The following is a 24,005-nucleotide window of genomic DNA, read 5'->3' on the forward strand; positions in this document are numbered from 1 at the left end:
GAATGGAGCAGTCAACAGGATTTCAGATTTTTTCAAAAGGGTGATCTTGAACTGGGAAACAAGACAGCGTTATACATAGCTTTAATGTTAAATAAATTAAATGTACCAAAAGTTGTGAAAATGGGGACTCCTGTGTGTACCTTTAAATGTACCTTAACTTTACAGAATGAACTGAAGAACAAAAACCACAATGACTCCACACAAATACACCAATTTGTGCAGCGGCATAAAACAAAATCAGAACGTATAGATTATGTTGACCATTTCTCTGACAAGATGGAAATAAATAAAATGACTAGTGTAATATGTTTCTCCCAAATCTGAATTACCTAGAACTAATGGTTCAGAGCAGTTTTTGGTGAAGCACGGTTTGATTAAGGCCAAGAGAAGAATCTACGGTTTTGATATCGATTAGGCAGAAAAAACTAACTCAGTCCCCTCATGTTTATCCCTTTCAGTATCATGATTGTCTCCTAAATCAGTGATTCCCAACCCTGGTTCCCAGGGATGGCCTGGCCTGGCCTGTTTTCTATCTAGTACACTATATAGTGTTTTTGCCATTTTATAGTAGTCTCCAAATGTTGAGTGTGTAAATCTATCCACTATATAGTGCATTTATTATTCCACAATGCAACACTAAATATTGTGTACATGGGATATCCAACAATGCAAAGGTCCACATTTCAGAGATGAGAAAATTACAGTCACGCAGCTTTAACAGCTGTTAGTGATGATGCAACGGGACAAAAATTAGTAAGTACTTAGCGTACGATTTATGGAGTAAGAAATTAGTGAGTAGGGGGAATTTTGCCTTACACTCTATAAATTAAATGGATCAGGTGTGTTCAGTCAATCAGAAGTTACTAATTTGCTTCATCTTTCCCCACCCAATCCCCATCTAAGATGGCATCTTCCAGATTCAGATTGAACACAACTGATGCAGGGGGATACGCCGTGGGTAGTGCAGGAACAGTTGGAAAACAAGTAGGACAGGGACCCTTTACGACCAGGGCTGGGATTTCCCCTGCGCTAACTAAAAAATAAAATAAAAAACTTTTTATGCAGAGTTGCTGGAACATCTTAACACACTGCTAAAGCTAAAGCTGATATTCATTGGATGAAATAGTTAAATAGCAATTACTGTTCCCATTTGAATTACCTTTACATGTTATGCAACAACTACAAAACAAAAAAACTGTGGCACAAGGTGAAAAGATGCATAAAGATACGTTGTACCCTGCAGACTAATGAGAGACTAAATCTTACACTTGCTGCATCACTTAGTATTACTCATCTTATTTTGACAGGAGAAACACAGCAGCTGTGCTTTGGTATCACACAGCACTTAACAATTAATTATGAGCTTTAAGATGAGACCATAATTCAATAATAGACATGTAAACATACACAGACATTATCAACACCACCATCATGACAAACAAACAACTGTAGACACCATTACAGATTTGCACCACCATGCTGACAGTCAAATACCCATGAAAGAGGGAGACAATCACTACAGTATTTACACCATTTATGACAGAACCACAGAAGGTGACTCTTTACTCGACTTCGGCTAAGTTAGTGTCTTAACAGCGTTCTGTAACTGTAAAGGAACTGGCAAAACAAGATTTAAGGGTCACGGCTGAAATGACAAAGCTACATAGCGCACATTAATGACAGGATGATAAAAATAAATCATGAATATTTGCAATACATTTTTTTAGACCAAATACAGACTTGAAAGTAAACTGCACTGTAGTAGGAACGAAAAACTGCTCAAATGGTGCAAGCTTTAGCAAAAAAAAAAAAGAAAAAGAAATATATATATATAAATAACACTTAAAATACATCAAATGTGGAACAACTAACTCTGCTAACGTCCTCTCCGCTGAATTGCTGCAAAATGGATGATTGTCAATATTTACCTTAAACTTAGATATTCTTAAGTATAGGTTTCCACAATTATCCCATTCCAACCTATGAGAAGCTTTGAACAGTGTACTTGTTTTCAGTCTCTCTCTTAAATCTTAATGAACTTTTGTTTTCTTTAGTGTAATCAAGTTTTTGTCTAGATACATAGTGTTTTCACATTCAATACCAGTCACTGTTCAGAAATTGTTTTGGCATGAGCACATACAATAACAAGTGTCAGCTGAAGATAAGGACAACTCTAGTCTGGAGCCACAGTTTCTTTAAGTCACCGGAAAGTGCATAGGCATCAGTTCAAAACTCCCCAGAGTGTTTCCAAATTCAGCAATTAGTCATACTAAGAATGAACTGAAGATTTAATACGTAGTAGTATCATCTCAGATCTAATAGAAGTCTTGAGAGCCTCTAACATGAGGGTTTCTACAAGGTAGGGTGCAAAACAGCCGCACCGGTCTCCAAAGGATGACAAATACCAAGTGAATCATGTGAGATGGGGTCCTACAGGTTCACATCGTGTGCCAGGTTGGGAGTCAAGTCCAAACATGACTGTCACAGCAATGGACCTCATTTATTCATCGTCTCCTGCCATGAGGAATCCCAGAATGAAGTCGATGGCTTTCTGCCTGTCATGTGATGTCTGTCTGGCCACCAGGTTGGGAGGGGGTCGAATAAGGAGGCTGGCAAAGAGTGTGGCTAAAACACAAGAACGACCCAAAGCTGTAAAAACCTATATGAAAACATCATCTTCTAGCAACTTAAAAAAGACTATGTTATATATTTTGTGTATAAAGCACTGTAAAGACAATTTAAAAAAACAAACCAAAAACAAACGAAGCATTAGGACAAACTGCTTTAGTGAAGTTACACATCTATCTGCACTAAAACTGGGAATAATCAAAGGAGGGGGTGTGTATTCTCAAACTGTCACATGCTATATAAATCCAGGTTTCATTTGAGAGTTTTTATGCCCCTAGTCAACATTGCTTAGAATCTTAACTGACTGTCCCCTTTCTATTTTTTTTTTTTATTTGTTTTAAATGTTTAGTTGACAACTAAACTACATTCCATTCTTTGTACTTGTTAAATTTGAGTAAGTCTGATCCCAATTCTTAAAGGTGAAAAGTGTGCACATCCAAATTAAAATGGGTGTCGCACCTAAAAACATCCACACAGTCCACACATTGGAATCAGAAAACTCAAGGAAACCCTGCTTGAACATTTAGACAGGACATATCCATTTCATACCTATGAGGCTGGCTGTTAGGTTGTTGTTGTGCGAGTGTTTGAGAAGTTCTTTTAGGAAGGCCATTAAGTAGCGAAACACGTTGCGATGAGCCCGGGGCAACTGGGAGATCAACTGTAAATCATGAGAACAGATACAAACATTACTAATACACATGTTTACTGTTCACAAAATATAATACAACAAATTACTGGACTAATGCCACTAACAACACAGACCACTATGGGGTTTGGGAGTCATCACTGCACCTGTTTGCAGAGGCGGCTGTCATGGGCGCTGTCTAGGCAACGTTGGTAGAGTTCATAGCACACCACTGGCTCTGGTAAGGCCTCCAAAAAGATCAACAGAGCCTCAGCTACAGAGTGGTTACAACCAGCTATATGAACAGTTAGGGAACAGCGGTTAAGCATCTGGAGTCCGACATGGCTTTTTTACTGGATCACTCATGAGTGAGCAATTCAGATGCAGATTGCTTCCATCATTTTTTTTTTTTTTTTTTTTTTTTTAAAACCTTGTCTCTACCTGTTTGTCCTATTATGTTTGAGTATTGAGTGACCAAGCTCGCTTTGCTTTTAAAATTTGGTGCGCAGAGTCATTCAGGGTAGGGCCCAAGCTTACCCCACTCACACCAGACGGATATTATTTCTATTATTACTAAATCATCCTCATAACACGGGCACAACAGTGACCATGTTTTACCTGCATGAATAGGTAAAATGTTAATCTGTATTTTCTGGCACATTGTGGGGTACTGGTACAATATGTGGAAGTGTGGTTAGTTTCATGAGTAAGGATACGAATGGAGTCAGGGATGCTGGTGTCCAGACAGTCGATGATGTTCTGCAGCTCCTCTTGTAGGCCCGGTGTCTGGAACAAGTCCTCCTATGAAAAACACAGAGACAAATAACAATATCTAACAGTCCTCACCAGTGCCTTGTCACTGGGTGTTCAGACAGAAAATGAGGTGCATTTGGAAGGAAATGCAACAGCAAATAAAGTTAATGGAAATGTGCCATTAAATGTAAATTGGCCTAGGACAAGAAATTCTTTTCTATTTAAGGATTTTATGACGATGCTTCATAAATATATAAGATAAAGGTACAAGATAAAATGACAGACCGGAGATATAAAAATAATACACAAACACGATAACCACGAACTAAGGTTCCATAATTTACATAATGGAACTAGGTAACAAAATCAAGCATGGATAAATGCTTGCATGAATGATGCAAAGCAGGGTGTCCAAACGAACTGTATTTCAAAAACCTGGATAAATATAGTATATAATGAGACGTGAAGATGCTGGAATTTTAGTTAACTAGGGTTTATACCATTTTCATTTGGTAAAATGAACAAGAAATACATCTATTAATTTGGTCGTGTGTTATAATGTGCATAAATTATCTAGAAGCCCTAGTGGCCTTTTTTAAAATGCTATCATACACAGAAGGGCACTGTAATAGTTTAAGGCATATCATCAAACTAGAAACATAATGTCCTATTTGCTAAAATATACAAAAACACTGACAGGTGAAGAAATTGCAGGCTACTTGCTCACAAGGTGCAATATTGCATTACAACAATTACACACTGAACTACATCCCTCTCCTTCACAGTCTTATTGCTTCTCATCAACTTTACAACCGTTGTTACTAGCTGCAACTTGCTTACCTGATCACAGGACTTTGTGAAGAGATGGTTGACCAGAATCCACACCTCCTTGGGGATCTTTAGGGGTATGTCCTCTGTACTAGTACCATCCACCATCAGGAAGCTCATCTTTGATTTCTCCTGTTGAATATGCGACTCAGTTAATGCGTTTTAAACTAAAACTGGAGTAGGAAGTAAAATTAGCCTAGTTCTTGTACTAACATATCAGCTGGAAACAATGATAAGAATTTGTGATGTTAATCCCATTACTGCTGTATGTGATTCATATCGCCTTCATTAAATGTAACAGAAACAACTCCAACTGATCTATTAGTGATGGGTGGGAGCAGGAGTGAGATCATCATTACCTCCAGGGTGTGGAGACTTGAAGAAGAGCTATTTTTCTAAATGATATTGCATTCTTTTTGCCTCTGCAAATGGATCCCTGGGATTCACAAGAGACTTCTCAAAATAACCACAGCTCCTGAGGCTGTACATAAGGGCAATGGAAACTGGAGGGAGCCTTAAATGAAGGATGATACTAATCCAGAACTAACATGATATTCTGTAAAATTCGACTGTGATTATTAGGAATATTAGCAATGTGCTGTATCTTCCAGAGCAGACTAAAAAAAAACATCATATCTAATACCTTAACCACTGTTTAGGGTTGCAAGAGTGTTGAAACCTATCTCAGCTGTCAGTGAGCAAAAGGCAGGGTACACCCTGGACATGGTAAGGGCTAACAGAGAGTCATATATAGACAGACAACCACTTGCTACCTTGCATATCTTTGGACGGTGGGAGGAAGACAGATTACCCGGAGGAAACCCACACAAGCAATTTGCCTTCCAAGTGTATTTAATCAGTTATTTGTTTAACTTCTCAGTAACAATTTATTTAACGAATGATGTTGTTTGAATAATTAAGTTTTTGATCTTAGCTGAAACTTCTCATTAGCATTACTCATGCCTATGAATGAGCTGTGCAGTGAGGGTGTCCTGCTGTCAATTGAGACTTAATGTGTTTTTGTGTGTGTGCGCGCGCGCATTTAAATTCCACTGGACTGGTTTGTCCTGCTAATTATGGAAGATTTAATGTGTGACCAACACACACACTAAACACATTTTAAATAAGCTTGCATGGTCTTGCATGTGTTTTCTGGTGGGTCACAATACCTGCCCTTGTCAGCTTAGTGAAAATTAAAGAATATACAATGATTCAGGTTGTACTTAAGCTTACTTTAGCAATTTGTAAATTCAAAAAAAAAAAAAAAAAAAAAAAGGAGGATTAACATCAATCTTATGTCAGAGCACCAAGTATGAGGTTAGACCCATATTTAGTTTAGCATGAAGCCTGGCTCTGTCCAAAGAGTCAAAAATACACCTACCAGTACTAAAGCTTACGGCAGATATTCTCCCTAAAAAAACAGTTCTTTTAACATTTCTGTTTGTGTGTGTTTAAAACAAGTTAGAAATACTGTAATTAGTCAAATTAAGAGTGTTTGACTTTAGCTCTGTGATAGTTGAGACAAAAGAGAAAATAACTGTCTAAAAACCACTGGAGCACACTGGCCTCTCATAAGCCTTCGAACTCATGAACCTGGGCTCCTTGTATTGGATCTTATGTCTCACGAGAAGCAAAACAGCCCCTTGGTGTTGGTGATGGCATACATTCCATTATATATTAGAGACAAGTTTCTGTTTGCTTACAGTGCTTATGCTAAGCAAGGGTAACTGCTTCCAAGCTTTTCTGCCATACTTCACAGGATATCAGGGACCAAATCTCTCTTCTCACTCTCAGAAAGAATACAAATAAGGATATTTTCTTTCAATCTTAAGCCAATTCTTCAATTTCTGGTTGTTGGATGACAGAATATTAGCCTTAGTTACAGTGGTCCAACTATTTTATGTATAATAATATATATAAAATAATTTAACAGCAGTGCTGTGTGTGTGTGTGTGTGTGTGTGTGTGTGTGTATATATATATATATATATATATATATATATATATATATATATATATATATATATATATATATATATATATATATATATATATATATATATATATATATATATATATATATTTTTTTTTTTTTTTTGCAGGTAAAGTTACACGACAACAGGACAGGGGAGTTTGTGTGTGTGTCAGATTCTAATAATACTTGAACCAGTTTTACTATAATACTTGAGGAAGGTCATTAGAGAAGCTCATAAAGCAGAACCACAGAGGTTGTGTAAAGATTGTGAAACTGACCCTGTTGTAACTGATAGCTGATCATTATCTGTGTTAATATTTTACCTTTTCCGTGTAGCTGTCCTCTCCCTGAACAAGACGCCAGCCCACAACCACAGTGAAGATTTGGAAAGGAATGATCAAGTCAAGGAGAGGTGATGAAGGAAACAAACAAGAACAAAGTAGATAGAAGTGCTATGCATTAACACAGTACCAGGAAAGTAGATAAATTATTTGCTCAAAAAACAGTCCAGTAGGAAAATGGAAAAGCTAAAATAAAAGATGACAGATTTTAACACTATATTCCTAGGCCAAAGAAGAAGTTGAAAATAGCATTTTGGAAACGGACAGACCTGTTCATGTTAAGACTAGAGGAGATTATTTATATGAAACAGGCTAAAGTAGGTCTAACCTGAGTCAATTTTCCCTGTTATTTAGGAGCTCCCTTCCTTTCTTTTAATACTTCCTTGTTCCCTTGGACCCTTTCAGTCAAAAATATAGAGGTTGAGAAATGTTATGCTATCCAAATATAGCCTTCCCATAGGGGACGAGTACTGACACATCAGTATACCTATAACTTTAAAAACAGGTCTGACAGCATTGTCCATCTTTTTCTCACCAGGTCAATGAGCTTGGTGATGGGTATCTCTCTGATGGGCTTCTTCATGCGGCACAGAGTCTCCAGTGAGGTGCCAAAGCAGCTAGGCAGGTAGTTGCCAGAGATGGTAATGAAGTAGTCCTTGCCACGGTCCAGATGGAGCACCAGGATGTCTTCGATAGTGTCTTCTCCAGAGTTGAGCAGTGTGACTGAATCTTTACTTACATACACCTCCAGATAGATCTCAAGTTTCTCACCTTTTTACAAGAAAAGCCAGATGGTCCGAGCATAACTTATTTTATTTATTTACAAACCCTCAATAAAACACAACATGATTTATATCTAAAATGCTAGGAACTTACTTGGCTCTAAGAACCCATCACTTGGTTCAGCACGCAGCCAAGACTTGCAATACTGTGTGTCATTGAGTTTAGGGATGAAGGCAAAGTGACAGGCAACCTGCCCATCATTTGTTATTAGGAAGCGCTCCTTCCGAAGCTGCCGGAATTTCACATTCTCAAATGTAAACTGAAAGGAAACAAGAAAACATTAAGATCAGAAAAAAATTTAATTTAGTAAACAAATTTAAGAGAAAACAAATAAAACTGATTCTCAGAAAGCTTTAAAAAAAAAAAAAAGTTACTGGTGAATATTTAGTGATCTTATATTATTGAGAAAAAGACATTTAGTATGATGAGCAAATATTTGAGGATGTCATGCTTACATCTGGCCTGCTCAAAGCTACAGATGGAAGAAAATCATTCTCCATTCTGTCCATTGCCCGAACCATTTCCTCAAACACTTTTTTGTACCGCTGCTCATTTATCACTTTCACCTGTTAAATATAAAATAAAAGGTTTATATTATATAAAAGCCATGCATATTTTCAAAAACACTACCAGAACATGTTTGTTAAAAGTATTTGAGAACATAGCCTCTTACTCCTATATCGAAGAGGGAGCTGACAGGCTTGTGGTCACTAGTTTGCAGTTCCATGTGACTTCGGTATTTGAGCTGCTTGACACTGCTGCCTCTCCACAGGATTCTGTCACACCAAGCCGGGACACGGCACTTCCCACTACAGGAAACAGTCAAAATTTCAGATCAAAAAGTTAAATTTCAGACACATCCACTTGCAGTATTGATGATACACTATTAGAGTAATTGTAGAGCGGCAAAGGCTTCCCCTACTATCAAAATTAAAAAAGTAAAACTGAAGATAATTTGGTTAAAGCAAAATAAACCTTTAAGTGAATTTATATATTCAAAAATTAAAAACCACACACACACACACACACACACACACACACACACACACACACACACACACACTTTTACCTTGAGTCCCATCGATCTGTTTTGGTGTCATACTTGTATGTGGGAATGAAATTAATGTCTCCTTCCATGAAGTCTGTGAAGGCTCTCTTGGTCTGTCGCTGAATATTCAGCTACATAGAAATGTAAGTCAGACAAAGAATCAATGTAAAGTCCTTTTAGAATGAACAGAGGTGATGAGGAAATCATAACAGATTACAAACGCATTCTTACAAGATACATATGTTCTCATTCTACAAGCAATTATAGTGTTTAAATTAAAGCTCAGATGACTTATATCAACAGGCACATTGGTTTGTAACATTAGAAGTCTAATAGCATTCTCATTTTGCATTTCAGGTTACTGAATATGGGAAAATTACATAGTACTCGGCATAGTATAGCAAAGAGAATTTTTTCTGTATATAATAATTATCATCACTATCTAAACCTGCCAATACTAGCCTCTTGTTTTAAAGGGAAATTTTTTTTTTTTTGGGTCCTTTCGGCTTATCCCGTGAGTTCAGGGTCGCCACAGTGGATCATTGTCCGCATGTTGATTTGGCACAGTTTTTACGCCGGATGCCCTTCCTGACGCAACCCTCCCCAATTTCTACCAGGCTTGGACTGGGAAATTACTAGCACAAATTAATGTCGAGAAAAAAAAAGTAGCTCAGGTGGCTAATACACTCACCTGATCCTTCTCCTGAAGCATCTTAAGGTTATTCTGATAAATGAGTTGTTTGACTTCAGCAGCATCATACAAGCAGAGACGATAGTTTAAATCCCCAAGCCAGATTACTACACTAAAACACAAAAGCAGACAATCACACAACCAGATTTATTTCGACAACTGTTGTGAATGTGATTATCTGTGCAAACACTGAAATTGTTTCAATAAGAATTAGAGTGTGCAGTTTTAATTTCAGTTTGGGTAATATCGTCAAACTGCTTACGAAATTTAAATAAACAAATATGTAAAACTACAAAAAAGACAGAATCTTCAGATATCTGTAACAGCTACTGATGAACAAAGAGCCGTTTGATACAAAAACAAATGAGTGCAAAAATAACAGTTTACACATTAACTGAACCTATGCTTTCACTGGGGGCATGACTAAGATACTTACTCATGCTTGACGATACTGAGAGGAGGGTGATCTAGTAAGTGGAAGACCATGCGGGCACATATGTCTTTGTAGTCCTGATTGCGACGCTCAAAGTCTTCCACATGTGCAGCTAGATGGGAGTTGACAATACAGAAACTAGTATTGTGGAAAACAAACCTCACTGCCACACCTCCTTTGTTCCCCTGCAAAAATAATAAAATAATAAATAGTCAGGTTGTCAAGCCATATTTTTTCCATAATCAGCACAGTTTTTGTTGATACTCAGTTATTCTGCAGTTTTAAAAACTTGGCAGATTTCTTATGACCTGCTGCACTCGAAGAAAATATTAAAAACAAATACAAACCATGACACATGTATACCTGTGTTGTCAATCACTATGTGTACTACGTGGCAGTCAGCCTTCCTGAGTGTAGTATGAACAAACCATTTTTCCCATGATTCCTGTCCCCACATGCTCTGCAGCCACTTCTTTAATGTAATGCTTGAGACTCTTCTTGACAAAGACCACAAGCATCATCCCAACTAGTCGTATGAGCCGAACCTGTACACATAAGAAAAAAGTGTGCGCTGTCTTAATAACCTGCAAAATGTGTTTTTTTTTTGTTTGTTCTGGAAAAGAAATTTCCCAGACGTACGGATTAATCTTTAAGGAGTCGAATCAGTACTCACCCTTTTGTACTTGGCTTTTCTCTGCAAACACCTTTCCACAGCTTCCACCCACAACTGCTCCTTAGATGAGTCCATGTAGAAAAAAGCTTCAGTGCTTAGGTCCAATTCTTGAAAACTGGTGATGTAAACCACATTGGTTTTTATTAAAAACAGAACACAAACTTGTACAACTTTAAAGACAAAAAAAAAAAAAAAAAAGTGATGTTTGGTTAATTTTTACTGACCCCAGAGCGTAAATATCAGGAGATTCTGTGTCACAGCAGAGCCATGGCTCAAGGCTACTGTCCGGGGATTGGCCGTTCACATTCCACGTACCTGTGAAAAATCTAAAAAAGATGTACAGTGAAGAAGGAAGAATAAACAATATATAATACTTCTGGGTTGTTGAAGAATTCCCCTACATTTTCACACAAATGTGACAAAAATCAAAGATATACAGAACAAAATAGCTCCTCCCACCTAAAGTGCTGGATGTCTACATACTCCTTTTCTTTCTTATTAATGCGATGTTTGATGAGGTTTTCTCTTTGTCCTGCATAGCCGGAGATAAACTCCTCTCTCATTGTGTTAGTGGTGGGGCTATCGCACAAAGACGATTGCCTGTCCATTTGGTTAAACACTGACCTAGAACTACTGGAAAGGAAATAGCAGACATTACCTAACAACAGTAATATTGCTGTATTTATACAATTCAATGAAGGAAATGTTATTTATCTGTACAGTGACAGCTGTCTCTTACCTTACGATTGGAGGAGGAGGAGGAGGAGGATTGGGTGGAATGTAAGAGATTTTACGAGGAGGTAGAGGAGGCTCCCTAGAAGCCACTATGTGATTCTGGTGGTTCTTCTTTTCCTCCACTTTTAGAGCGCGATTGAAATTTTCCTCAAAGCCAAAGTCTGAGGCAAGTGATTGAACTGAATCTTCAAAAACAGTAAGTCGCAAAGAGATGATTCAATCCAAGAGCAAAAAAATTATTTGGAATATATTATAAATGAAACAAGTCAAGACAAACTGCATATGTGTATTACCTTTATTAGTCTGATTTGTTGAAGTGCTATGGTTGAAGCTAGGAGGCAGTGCACTACTAGATTTAGACGGGTTGTCTCCAGAACCTCCAGAGTTAACAGTCTTGTTTGCTCTTTGTGGTGGGATGGGGACGGGACCTCTCGGGGTCACTGAAGGAGGAGGGTCCATCGCTCGGGTTGTTTTGAGTTTAGTTTGAACTGAGAAAAATTAACAATAGCGTCAAAAAGAAACACAATGATAGTCAACTGGATGGAGCATCTTTGCAGGAATAATCTCATGCTGTGTTAAGTAAAACTTTTCTTTAAGATTGCTCAAAACAAACAAGGCCATCATGAAGCTGATATGAATTATAAAACCACACCTTACTTTAGTAAATTAACATTGTTTTAACTAAACACTGTCTATGTAAATACAAACACAGATATAAAGAAGATACCTAGGAGAGTTAGACGTATGTATGAGCTATGTGTCAATACAGGAAGAAAAGGAAACCAGCATTGGCTTGATGATAACACTGAAGAGGAGACGGTTCTACTTTAAAAGGTGAACAAGCACCTTTAAAAGTCGATCTGATTTCAAAAATGGATGCCAAAGGAGTCTTTCCATCAGTGTGTGGGTGGGAGGAAGAGACAGGAAATCAGTGAGTGGTGTAATCTACCCTTGGTAAATAAATATTAGATGAGTGAGTAAATAATGAATCATTTAATTGCTTTGGAGTCTTACCTTGCTGCTGAGCACTCTTCACCTTAGCAAAGAAAGCCTGTGTCCGAGAATCATCCTGCAGTTCCAACAGCAGCTCTGGGGCTTTTTCCCCTTTGATTTGTATCCTCACACACGCTTCAGAGGGGTACATGAGAAGACACACACACAGGCTGATAATTCTAAGACTTGGCAAATACATTAGCAAACTTTCTAAAAAGAAAAAAAAAACAACAAAGCAAAGTGATTTAACAGTGAACCCTTTCAACATTGTTTTAGAAAGCCCAGGCAACTAAAGACATTTAGCTGAAGGCCTGCTCTAAGAGTGTAGCATGGTTGGACAGTTCTAGTTAACAAAGGCCATGTTTTAGCTGCTCTCTTGTTGCTACCGACAGGCCTATTTTCCTTTTTTTAATTGCTCAAAAGTCCATAGCCTAATACCTATTAAAAAACTAAGTTGAAAGAAAATGTATTTGAAGTGGAATTATTTAACTATAGGAGAGATAAAAAGAACTTACAATCTACTGAGAAGTCGATAAGAAGAGCTTCTTCAGCTTCTGAAATGAAAGTGAGATTTTAAATGAAGCAAGTTCAAAGGTCTGATGTGGGTGTAAACCAGATGAGTTTTAAAGTGCTTCTTAAGGCACTAGTAACATTCACAAATTTAAACATGACTTACAGAAATAACAGTTTGTAACAGCTAGTACTAAACATTTGCTATTATTGAGTCAGAACAGTTAACACTCAAAAGCAGAAAAACAACCAAATCAACAACCTAACGAACAAAACAAAAAAACCCACATACCTCGTATAATTTCAAATTTAGCATTGATGGGTATAGACAGCTGAGCAACTGGACGGGACACAACAGCTTCAGGGTTGGCCAAAACACCCAATCTGAATGGGGACAGCACAGACACTCACTTAACATTAGTTCTGTGAGGTTTTACTATCAATTAAATAATTCAAATAACAAAACATATACAGATAAGTCATTTAAGCACAAATGATGTTTCATGCACAGCACTGCAATATGGGTATGTACTGTTAGGAATTAATAATTATCAAGCAATTATATTGCAAATTAAGATAAAAAATTTGAAATGCCCATGCACACATGCAAAAGTCACATTAAGCCTAATTTTCAATGCAGCTTATTTAGATGACGTAGGAAGCAATCTCACAAAATAAAATACAGTGTTCTGCCTCTGTTAAGTTTTGGCGTAAAATTTCCCTGTGGCAGCCAGAAACTCAGCTTTGAGACATTCAATGGTCAGAATAAGCAGATTCAAATCTGTGATGTGGGTTAACGTGGGTGGGGCTCATTTCACTAACAATGGTTGCGTAACAGCCAGGGTGATAACAGCACGCTGCTCACTGCCCATACTTCCTGTTCATTTCACAACAAGTCAGATTACTGCTGAAGAGGACAATTATTTAACACTGCTGGACTGAATTTGTCAGGACTCAGTTCCCCAAAATAAGCAAGGGCCCCTTTGATTAGTAAGCTACACAACAACCAACAACAGAAGCACATTGTAACAGAGCAACTCTGAACGAAATACTTAAACAGTGAAACTCCAGATGTCTGGGTTTAACTGAAAAGGATTATAAAACATATTATTTTAACTTCATTAATCTTTATTTTTAAGGCTCTGGTATGTGTCGACTGCAAATCTTTTATGTCACCTTTAAAAATTACTTTAAATTCAGTGTATTCGTCTCTTTATTATAGTAATAATCTGATAGCAGTCTAAAGACCAGGACAGCGTTACCAAAAAAATGCAAAACACAGGAGAAACTGCAGGATGACAGTTGATCACAAGTACATCTTCCCTCCCTTACTGACTAGAGGATAATTATTCATTATTATTATTTATTCATTATGACTTGTCAACACTATTATACTGCAGAAATATTAAAATTTCAGAAATAAATAATAAATAAAACAGTAAGATTAACATTTATTAAAGGAATGTTGTATTGTAAATATAAAAAGGTCTTGTGTTCTACAATTAATGCCAATTCCCAAGATGTCACCTTCATAGGTTCACCGGTTTGCATTATTGTATCAATACTTAAACAGAAAAAAAACAAACCCTGACAGTTCGTGGTTTTAAAAACGCGTTATCAATTTCTTGTTTCAGGACTGCTCCTGAGTTTGTGCTCATTGTTTTAAACACAGTTAGATGAGCATGTAGCTTGTGTGCCCATGTGAGTCTCATTACAGTCCAGGAGGAATTCGGGATAATGAGTTGAGAGCTGGCTACTGGAGGGACTAACTGCTTAACACTAGTGCATGCCACAACTTGCTACAAACATAACAAATGATTAAACACATTCACTGCCATCACCCACATCCTCTTTCACAAACTACTGATGCTACTACAAAGAGCATCAGGTTCTCCAATTGTTTTTGGACAGCAGGGTGGTGTTTGTGTACGGAGCCACTCCCATTACATTACATACAGATTGTTTTGAAGTAAGGTGGCACAGAATCAAATTGCTAAAGGTCCATGGACACCGCTGTCCTGTAGCTGACCTTCAGACATCTGTAGAGAAGTTTAATAAAGAAACACCGACTCCTCTAGGAACATATTTTTTTTAGTTAGACCAATGGAAAATCTGTCTAACTTTATCAACCAACACCAAAATAAAAACTTCAAATGAAACAAAAGCCTAAATATGTATTGTTTGATTTAGCTACACATGCCTCAAACTATACAATTCTTATTTAACAGTATTTGCTGTAAATCATTAAGACAAGACCAACCATTAAAAACAATAAACTATACAATCTAAATTTTTCTTCTATTACTAAAGAATGATGCAATTATGGTACACACCTTTTCTAATACAGTTGATACAAGATTGTTTGATACAAGTTGTTTCAATATTAAAATTCATATTCCTGCCAAACTAAAAACAAACAGTGCAAGTATTTAATGCATGTAAAACTCCACATTAAGCAGATCCTAATTTAAACGCCTGACATAGTCCAGACACCTCAGACACACTACAGCAAGTTTTAATAATAAGCACACCAAAACAAACATTTCAAAGCAATAAAGCAAAAGCTAAATGTAGCTAATGCTGAAAAACAGCAGATGAAATCTCAAGGAAAACAGAGTGGCTTCAAACCACAGAGTGTATGACAGACCACTGGGTTCACCCACCACCGCCTGACAGAACAACACCGGGTAGTCTGATACTTACACAAACTCTCCATTGCGCTCAATTAGTGATAGTAGTCTGGGCTCCTTCTGGCCAGACCTCAGCTCCAGACCTTTTACAGTGTGAGCAGCACAATCAAGGAATTATCGTGACTGAAAATGGAGATACTGATGAACGTGATCTCTGTTATAGCAAAAGTAAGCCATGCTCATTGAAAAATGGCGTGAGAAAAAGACAAGTCATCAGGCAGTGAGAGCATGAAGAAAGGCAGCCCGGTGGGATAACATTAAGTCAGTGGCAGTCAATGTAGCGTTAGCAGTTGGCTAGCTGGGTTACATAAATTAAACCTTAACTATTTCATGGCTAACGTTATTCTGTTAATGAACACAGGACGTTAGGTAAGTTACTACTCACGCCAGCAGAGTTAGTAGTAAGTAAAGCACGTTCATTGTGGCCAGAAAACAATTCCGGTTTTAAAATGTTACCCAAGTCGTTTCTTGTTATGACAATATTTCCAGTTAGCCGAATTGCTAACGTTTAGTGTTGGCTAAGCTAACGTTAAGTCGGACTAAAGAAAAGAAACACTAGAAAGGTTGTAACTCAGTTCACAAAGGATATTCCCAAGCAATTCTCGTCGCTTATCCCGAGAGGTTTAACATTATCCATTCTTACCAATGTAGAACGAACAGCAGCTTATCGCTGCTAATAACGAATATGTGTTGTTTTCGTCCAGACGTTACGGGGCAGAGAAAGTTAAATCCCCACCCGGTGTGTCGGTGGCGTCGGCGGCCTTTCCGGTGGGACGGCCGCTCGGCGGCTTGGCGGCGGGTTGCTACCGCTAAACCTTTGTTTGGCAGCTGCTGTTGTTTGTGGACGGGCTCAGAGATGTTTAACAGGGCCCAGAAGTCGAAATATCCCGCTTATGTGTTTCTCCTTGTGTCAGAAAGGCCAGTATCCGGCTTCCTTGGCGTCCCACTCAGGTGTCAGGGAGCTAGCTGGTCGGACTACATTGCTGGTACATGCGAGACACTTTGTGGAATGTCTACTTCTTCAGTTCCTCTCCCTCAATAGTTAACGCTAAGCGTCCATTTGTCTTCATCCTCTTGTGTTTTTTTTTATTTTTTTTTTTTTTTTTTTTTTTTTTATTGGCGGCTGGAAACAAAAATGAGGAGTCACAACGCCACTCTCAGCCCTGGAGCGTCTGCCCCAAACAATTCTCCCAAATTATTCTAAGTCCCTTCCAGCCCTTCCAACAGAATGGTACATTTTTGTATTTTTTCCCTATTTCCGATGCATAATAAACAAACATTGGACATCTCAAGTGTTTATGTACATTTATACGTCTGGTGATATCTGAACTTAATACTAATTCAGTGCTGTATGATAGGCTTTAAGAAAGTAAATAATATATTTTTTTCAGCACAACAAGGGCTATTTGAAAAAGAGCAAGATTCAAAAGGAAACAGAATTGCGTACTTTTTCAGCATTTGTATCATTTCCCCTCAAAAACAACTGTGCAAATATTTACAATCTCATCATGGATAATCCAAGGTCCCAGGTGCATAGCTAAGCAATGCTTTTCTTACTTTGTTTTATTATCTCTACCAGTAAAAAGTAAAAATAATAAATACAAAGTAAAAATAAATACACAGTCAGTAATAAATGTGGAACGCACAGTTTGTTTACAGTATCAATCAGGGAGACACTAATAAGTAAACCTACTGTATGTTTTTATTAGTAGTTATAGTCATATTGAAAAATGGCTCAATTTGTCTCACATAGTTAGATTTTTGCTTCTACCCCTAAGAAACCACCACTGTATTTGCACAACCTGACACAGAACATCTGTGTCACACACAATGCTGCAGATGTGTCATGTGATGGGTGGATTCTGATTTAGTGGGGCAGATCAACCTCCTGGGAGACCCCAGGGCTAATTAGTTGTAGATGAGTTATTTTTGATTAGGGCTGATACTGTGGCACTTACTCTATCAGTCACTTAAAGTGCAATCATGAAGTCCAGTTGCTATCAAATAGAACTTTTAGAAATATCTCAAGATTAGTTCATTTTGTCTGCAGAGCTTTTTTACCCAAAAACATAAGTAGATCGATAGACTATAATTTATATATTCTGCCCACTCAGTGCTGTGGGCATCTCGCAGTAAGTCTAGTAAGTAAGTATTAACAAAAGCATTATAAAAAGGCCATACCTCCCATTGCACTAATACAATCTTTATTATTTAGAATGATCATGAACTTAACAGTGTTCTCAGCATTTTTACATGACATCCTAAACAGATGCTGGCAGAAAATTAGCTAAATTAATCTGAATTTTCAGTCAACTACATATAAGTGCTGCAACAAAAATTTTTACACTCACCTGATGTGAAAGCTTAACACTCTATCTTCATGCTTATTGGTTTACTTGTCTGTGAAGTGCGACACATTTAATCTGTGCAAATGGGGCACAGTTAAAATATATCAAATTAAGAAATAAATGTCTTTGAGTAGTTTTATAGCAGAAGTTGCTGTAGAAGTAGTTTAAATAATCCTGAACTATTCTGACTTCTCTCAGTTGTTGTAGGTTTTAATCTTGTGGATGGCATACGGGCTGGAGTCTCGGTGTGGCCAAATATCTCCATTGGGCTGATCTCTCATCTGACCCACCTCTCGTTCAACCATCTCTATTGTAAAAGAGGACGGACTGAAGATATCTGTTGTGCGGTAGCACTGTGTGAGGTGACGGAAAGACGAAGTGTCCGAGATGTCATCATCATAGAGGTCCTCCATCATCTCCTTGTTCTGGCTGTGAGAGGCTTTCAGCTCATCATTAAGGTCAGAAACCAGATTCTTAACATCTCTCACCAGTGTGGATCGTAGACCAAACAGACAGAGAAGGAAAACTAGACCTGCACAGATACCAGAGACAAAGTACAGAGCCACTTTTTCTGGTAGGCCTAAAAAGGAGAAAAAAAAACATAATGGGTCAAAAAGCTTCAAAATGTGTTGGTATTACACACATAAGTTCTGTGGCAGGGGCCTATCCAAGCTGTCATTTGGCGAGAGGCAGGGTACAACCTGGACAGGTAACCAGAGCTAACACAGAGAGAAACAAACAGGCAGACAACCATTCACACTCACATTCAGACCTACGCTGGTTGGGGGTTTCAAACCAGGGCACTTCTAGCTGTGAAGCGACGTTATCAGTAGGAATAAAAACATTTGCTCAAGAAAATGGTCAGCAGTAAAGTGTAGCTATTCTGTGGAAAACACCTGTTCTTGGCTTTAACAATGATAAATGTACATGCAACCCCATCCTGCGGCATCCGTGCACATACCCAATATTTTTTCTATGATCTCCAGAGAGTTGGTTAAGAGCACATTTTGATGCCTGTAGGTGGGGCCAGTGTACCATCCACCTGCAGGTAAAAGGGTTCTAGACTCAGACACTAATTAAAGTCTGCTGCATGCTTTAAAACCTATGGATATTAAGTCTCACTCTCACCATGTGTGTAGTCTGAAATCATGAATGGATCTGTTGAGCCTCGACCCACATCTTCCAGAAGATATCGGGGTACTAAAAAGGAGAAGTGAGAGATCATTACTTAACCCAGCGAACCATAGCATCACAGTTATAAGCAGAAACATCATCTGTCATTTACCACAGGTAAAGGAAACTCGCAGGTGCTTCCTAGTGCCAGGGAAACAGGGGTCCCCAAAGGTTTGAGTATCGGCGAGCACTGAACAGTTTGCCTTGCTGTGACACCTGCGTGAGACCTTCCTCAGAGCTAAAGGTGACAAACACTCTGCAATATATTAACATTAGTAACATTAATACCTGTCAGAACAAGAGGTCAGTGTAATACTTTAACATTATTGTCTGGTTTCACATATAAGCTCTGAGCATCAATATAATCAGATAAAAAAGATGTTTAAAACAAAAGCAACCTAGTAATAGTAAATATTAGAATTATTATGTGTAATTCATCTATTTTGTTATTTTATACTAATAAAAGTGATTCTGCACTGGCTGTACAAAACAGACATTCTGCCACTAGAGGACTCTAAAGTGCCATCTTTCAGACCCATGTCAATTTGAGATCCGGGCTCCTGAGGACAGTAAGGACTGCCGTGCAGCAGGTGTCCAAATGTGGCAGAGTAGATAGCGAGGACAGTCTCATTTTTACACGTCAGCTTCAGACGCTCGTTTTCACAAACCAGTCTTGTCCGGTGGTGCTCTGAAAATCATAAAAATAGAAGCACATACAAATAAGGACACAAAAACTCACTCTACAAAACAGAAGCAAAACGAACACGAGAATGTTTGTAGATTTTTTGTTTTTTTTTTACTGGTAATTAGAATTTACAATACTGTTTTCCATTAGTTTTCATAAATCAAATAAATATGCACAGTGGACAACATGTCTATGTTTATTACCATTGAAGTGTGTGGAAGAAGTACTCATTTGAAAGTAAAAGTACCAGTAAAATGTACTTAAATTGACAAAGTAAAAGTTCTCAAGTAAAACGTACCCTGTGAATGTTATCTGAATATATTTGGCATAATTATCTTATTAATTTAGATGAATAAATGCGTTGGCAGGTAAGGTGGAGCCATATCTTATAATATTACATACACTCTGGTATAGTCCAGTGTTACCCAACCTAGTGGTCATGGCCCTACAAAAGATCACCAGACATTCTGAGAGGTGATATTATTTGAGATAGGAATAAGGAAATAAGGAAAGATCTAAGTGGTTTTCACATCTGGTGGAACTTTATTTTAAATGATAAATGCTTTATTTTCATAATTGTTTGCAAAATGACAATGTTTATCTATATTTACATGAGGATTCAGTAGTTACGTACAGTTTGCTAAATTATTTTGTTATCCTCAAAATTCACAGCCACGATATAAAGATAGGATTTTGTAAAATGAAAATGACTTTGGAAGATACCAACTTGTTTTTTGTTTTTGTTTTTTATCTAATGACATTTTAGCTTCAGTTTAAACAATATATTTGTACACAAAATGACCACTTGTGATCTCCATCACTACACAGAAATGAATACAAGAAGAAGTGCTTCACATGTCATATTGGCACCCTCTAATGTAATCCAAATCATTGAGTTGGCTTTTATATTTCAATAAATACTTAGAAACGAGTGACTAGAAAGAAGAAAAGAATAGAAGTGATTGCTATCATTTTGTCAAGTTCCTCTTTCTTCTTTATAGCCTGCAACAATATCACACTGCCTAAAAAGAGAACTGATTCAGTTAATATGTTTTGTTTTTAAGCCAGCATGGACCATAAGTTTAAAAGTGCTATGGCTGAAATCATAACAACTCCTGAGCTGAGATACGTCTTCATCTCTGTAGATGAAGGCAGTTTGGAAACAATATAAAAGCCCAGGACCTATTTGTATTGGCAAATTATTTTAAACTTCAAGAATGCATATTCGTGCTTATATGACACTTGTTTTTTTCTTAATAAATGAAGAATCACGAACATAAATTTGACCGAAATGATGCACCGTGATCACAAATATTTTGATGAAAACATCGTCCACATACTGTATATAGTAGCTCAGTGACCTACCTGGACGACACTTGTAGGAGACTAGCAGGTACTTGCTGGTGAGTGGGCAGGGGTCCTGTCCAAACACTGGACTTAAGACGGGAATGTGACAGGAACGCCGGTCTTGACACTCTGACAGCACTTTCTGCAAGTGTAGGAAAACGTGTACTGTCATCTGTAACATTACTCACTCATGGAAACTTTAGAGGAAGGAAGATTGTTTAACTTAAAACAAACTGAGTTGACAGTCATGCCGTTGGTAAAATACCTCAGTAACAACTGAAGAAGTGCATTCTGTATTCTCCTCCACTGTGGTGTTTGTGTTTGCAGAGGGACATAGATGCTGATTAGGAACACGTCGTCCGTAGAAAGCAGAGAGGATAGCCACTGATGTCCTGGATGGACACTCTATGATGAGCATGTCTCCTTCACATGCATGAGCTGTGTGGTTCTTCAGAATGGTGTGAAGATATACTGAAAGATGACATTTGGCATAATAATGTTAATTTACAGATAAGCTATCTACTGACTGCTTTTAAGCTACTTTACACAGCAAGGCAGGTGACTTAAGTACAAAAACACATATAAAATTACAATTACTTAGTGTAAAAGTACTCCACTACAAGTAGAAGTCACACATTTTATTACTGCAGTCTCTATAAAGTACTTAGTTTAAATGTAATTCAGTAGCTTGTGTTTGACTTATATCATTAATTAAACATAATTTCACATTCATTATATTAGGAACAATGTAATTACTTTCCTCTGCAAAAGTAAAAATGATTGGTTGACTCATTAATTTTTGCTAAATGACATATAACAGCTGTTCCTTGTGAACAGTCTGTAATTGGCAAAGCAGTTCTGTGACACCTCAGAGGCTTTTTTTTTCCTCTGGTTGACTCCTGGGTGGTGACCCACTCACTGGGTGTAGCTCTCCAATTAAATATGTGGACTATGACTGCACATACAAATATAAACAACAATGAAATAGACAGTGAAGTCTCCCCTCCCAGATCTCCATCCTGTATGTGCCTCCCCTGCATTGTGTGTGCGTGTGTGCACGCACAACACAGTCTGTTAGAAGCTTTAGGGAGCAGATGAGAAGCAGTACCAGGCACGCACTCACAATAAGCTATTATTTGGCCCTTTGGACGCTGCAGATCAAAGTCAGATAGACAGATACACTGAAATACTAGAAGCTACCTTTGGTTTTGTCTGAATATACCAATGTTTCTTCAGCGTTATCAGTGGTACACTCTAAACAGCAAGACAGCTCAGCTAATAAACACAACTCAACTGTAGTTTATTTATTGCTTCTGGAGTATAGTCCCATTCAATGTAGGTCAGCACCTCTTCCACATCCTCTTCACCCTGATGGTCTTTTAGCAAGAGCTGCACCAGCTGTAGAAGCCAGAATGTGATGATAAATTAGGAAATGTTGCACATCTTCCTTTGCCAACCTTCATCGACGAATAGTTACTGGTCAGCATTTAGATTTTCTCTAACAAAAGCAATAATTAATGTAAAAAAACATAGGACTTACGAGAGAAATCAGGAGCCGAATGCACAATGTGCATCTTCAGAGCCAAAAGAAGAGGCAGGATAGAAAACGACCAGCAGAAACTCCATAGCAATGTCATTGTGCATATCCAGCATGGAGAACCACAGGGTTTGATGTAATTAGTTGTTGTGCTATTGACTGCAAGGAAGAGTGTGGCCAGTAGTTCAGTGATGCCATTGTACTTCTATGACACTGCCACCCACCACTACAATTGACTCTCTGACAACTGAACTCGGGCGACTGTGGCGCAGGAAGGTAGAGCGGTTGTCCACCAATCTCACAGTTGTTGGTTCAATCCCCGGCTCCTCTGGTCACATGTTGAAGTGTCCTTGAGCAAGACACTGAACCCCAACTTAGTTGCTCCCGGTGAGTGTTGGCCAGCTGCATAGCAGCTCCCCCATCGGTGTATGAGTGTGTGTGTGATTGTGAGTGTGAATGGGTAAATAAGAAGCAGTGTAAAGCGCTTTGAGTGCCAATAGGTAGAAAAGCGCTATATAAGTGCAGACCATTTACCATTTACCATAACTCCTGTAATGCTTTATATGCAGATGCCATCTTTATATTAAACACGTAACTGGCTCCAACAACTGGCTCCAAATGTAAAGAAAGATTTTAGCCTTTGTGGCTAAGCATCGCAAACAGGGCCAGAGGTTTAGAATAAAAATCTGAGGCTGGGGAAACCACTAGCCTATCAGAACCTTTAAAGATCACTTAAATATACTTTTATTATTATCTTGTACAGATGTTTATGTGGTTGACAAGTTCTTGGCTAAAAGCTGTAGTTTTGCTTTCTACAAAGTTCAAAAACATGCCTACTGACAACTCTTAACTCAAAAATGTACACATTGTATCTTGTTTTTTTATTTATTTAAAGAAAACTGTAAAGAGAGTGTGATACTGAATCTATACCTTTTAGCATTTTTGTGCAGCATCTTTCATTTTAACCCAGGTTGCATGTAGCCCCTCTTTGTGATTAGGCATAGGTATCACAGTTTAAGGCAAGAAATCAGAACAAAAGTAGGCAAAAAAAGGAAGTCTTTGCACAAAAAAACTGACAATGATAGTGGCAAACAAACTGTTATCTATACTAAGAGGGTAATTAGGGTAATGCAAAAGGAGGCAACGATGGAAAAGACAGGAACCACAGTTACAAAAGGGCAGGAGGGACAGACAGGGTCAAAAATAA

At 37.9% G+C, this 24,005-nt stretch overlaps 2 protein-coding genes across 9 annotated transcripts; both read right to left on the bottom strand.

The window, feature by feature from the left end:
* Positions 1-64: 64 nt before the first annotated feature.
* Positions 65-16,804, bottom strand: ocrl (OCRL inositol polyphosphate-5-phosphatase). Of its 6 annotated transcripts, none has more exons than XM_067517717.1 (24): positions 16,297-16,804; positions 15,722-15,800; positions 13,311-13,402; positions 13,024-13,062; positions 12,530-12,643; positions 11,809-12,003; positions 11,520-11,700; positions 11,240-11,410; positions 11,005-11,106; positions 10,781-10,895; positions 10,536-10,652; positions 10,111-10,292; positions 9,675-9,786; positions 9,005-9,114; positions 8,609-8,744; positions 8,391-8,501; positions 8,029-8,194; positions 7,688-7,923; positions 7,135-7,158; positions 4,850-4,969; positions 3,973-4,057; positions 3,424-3,551; positions 3,178-3,289; positions 65-2,625 (listed from the first exon to the last, which is right to left on the bottom strand). In XM_067517717.1, the coding sequence occupies exons 1-24, from the start codon at positions 16,343-16,345 to the stop codon at positions 2,501-2,503; spliced, it is 2,901 nt and encodes a 966-aa protein (XP_067373818.1). In that variant the 5' UTR covers positions 16,346-16,804; the 3' UTR covers positions 65-2,500. The 6 variants fall into 6 exon arrangements, with proteins under 6 accessions (XP_067373818.1, XP_067373817.1, XP_067373819.1 ...); XM_067517716.1 differs by having other exon boundaries at positions 11,240-11,413; XM_067517718.1 differs by lacking the exon at positions 7,135-7,158 and having other exon boundaries at positions 11,240-11,413.
* Positions 16,805-17,895: 1,091 nt separating this feature from the next.
* On the bottom strand, positions 17,896-23,032 carry si:ch73-335m24.2 (protein eva-1 homolog C). Of its 3 annotated transcripts, XM_067517725.1 has the most exons (9): positions 22,802-22,954; positions 22,556-22,659; positions 21,527-21,732; positions 21,280-21,403; positions 19,765-19,917; positions 19,342-19,485; positions 19,185-19,256; positions 19,018-19,098; positions 17,896-18,636 (listed from the first exon to the last, which is right to left on the bottom strand). In XM_067517725.1, the coding sequence occupies exons 3-9, from the start codon at positions 21,677-21,679 to the stop codon at positions 18,251-18,253; spliced, it is 1,113 nt and encodes a 370-aa protein (XP_067373826.1). In that variant the 5' UTR covers positions 21,680-21,732; positions 22,556-22,659; positions 22,802-22,954; the 3' UTR covers positions 17,896-18,250. The 3 variants fall into 3 exon arrangements, with proteins under 3 accessions (XP_067373826.1, XP_067373824.1, XP_067373825.1); XM_067517723.1 differs by lacking the exon at positions 22,556-22,659 and having other exon boundaries at positions 22,802-23,032; XM_067517724.1 differs by lacking the exons at positions 19,018-19,098; positions 22,556-22,659 and having other exon boundaries at positions 22,802-23,029.
* Positions 23,033-24,005: the final 973 nt, after the last annotated feature.

This window comes from Channa argus, chromosome 10, assembly GCF_033026475.1.
Source record: "Channa argus isolate prfri chromosome 10, Channa argus male v1.0, whole genome shotgun sequence".
NCBI lineage: Eukaryota > Metazoa > Chordata > Actinopteri > Anabantiformes > Channidae > Channa > Channa argus.

Coding starts and splice junctions, on each gene's coding strand:
- ocrl (XM_067517716.1), bottom strand. CDS start 16,345: ATGGATAATGTTAAACCTCTCGGGATAAGCGACGAGAATTGCTTGGGA. Junction 11,701..11,808: donor AACAAATCAGACTAATAAAG/GTAATACACATA, acceptor CTGTTTTTGAAG/ATTCAGTTCAATCACTTGCC. Junction 8,195..8,390: donor TAGCTTTGAGCAGGCCAGAT/GTAAGCATGACA, acceptor GTTTCCTTTCAG/TTTACATTTGAGAATGTGAA.
- si:ch73-335m24.2 (XM_067517723.1), bottom strand. CDS start 22,898: ATGACATTGCTATGGAGTTTCTGCTGGTCGTTTTCTATCCTGCCTCTT. Junction 19,918..21,279: donor CTCCTACAAGTGTCGTCCAG/GTAGGTCACTGA, acceptor TATGATTTTCAG/AGCACCACCGGACAAGACTG. Junction 19,257..19,341: donor GCGAGTTTCCTTTACCTGTG/GTAAATGACAGA, acceptor TCTCCTTTTTAG/TACCCCGATATCTTCTGGAA.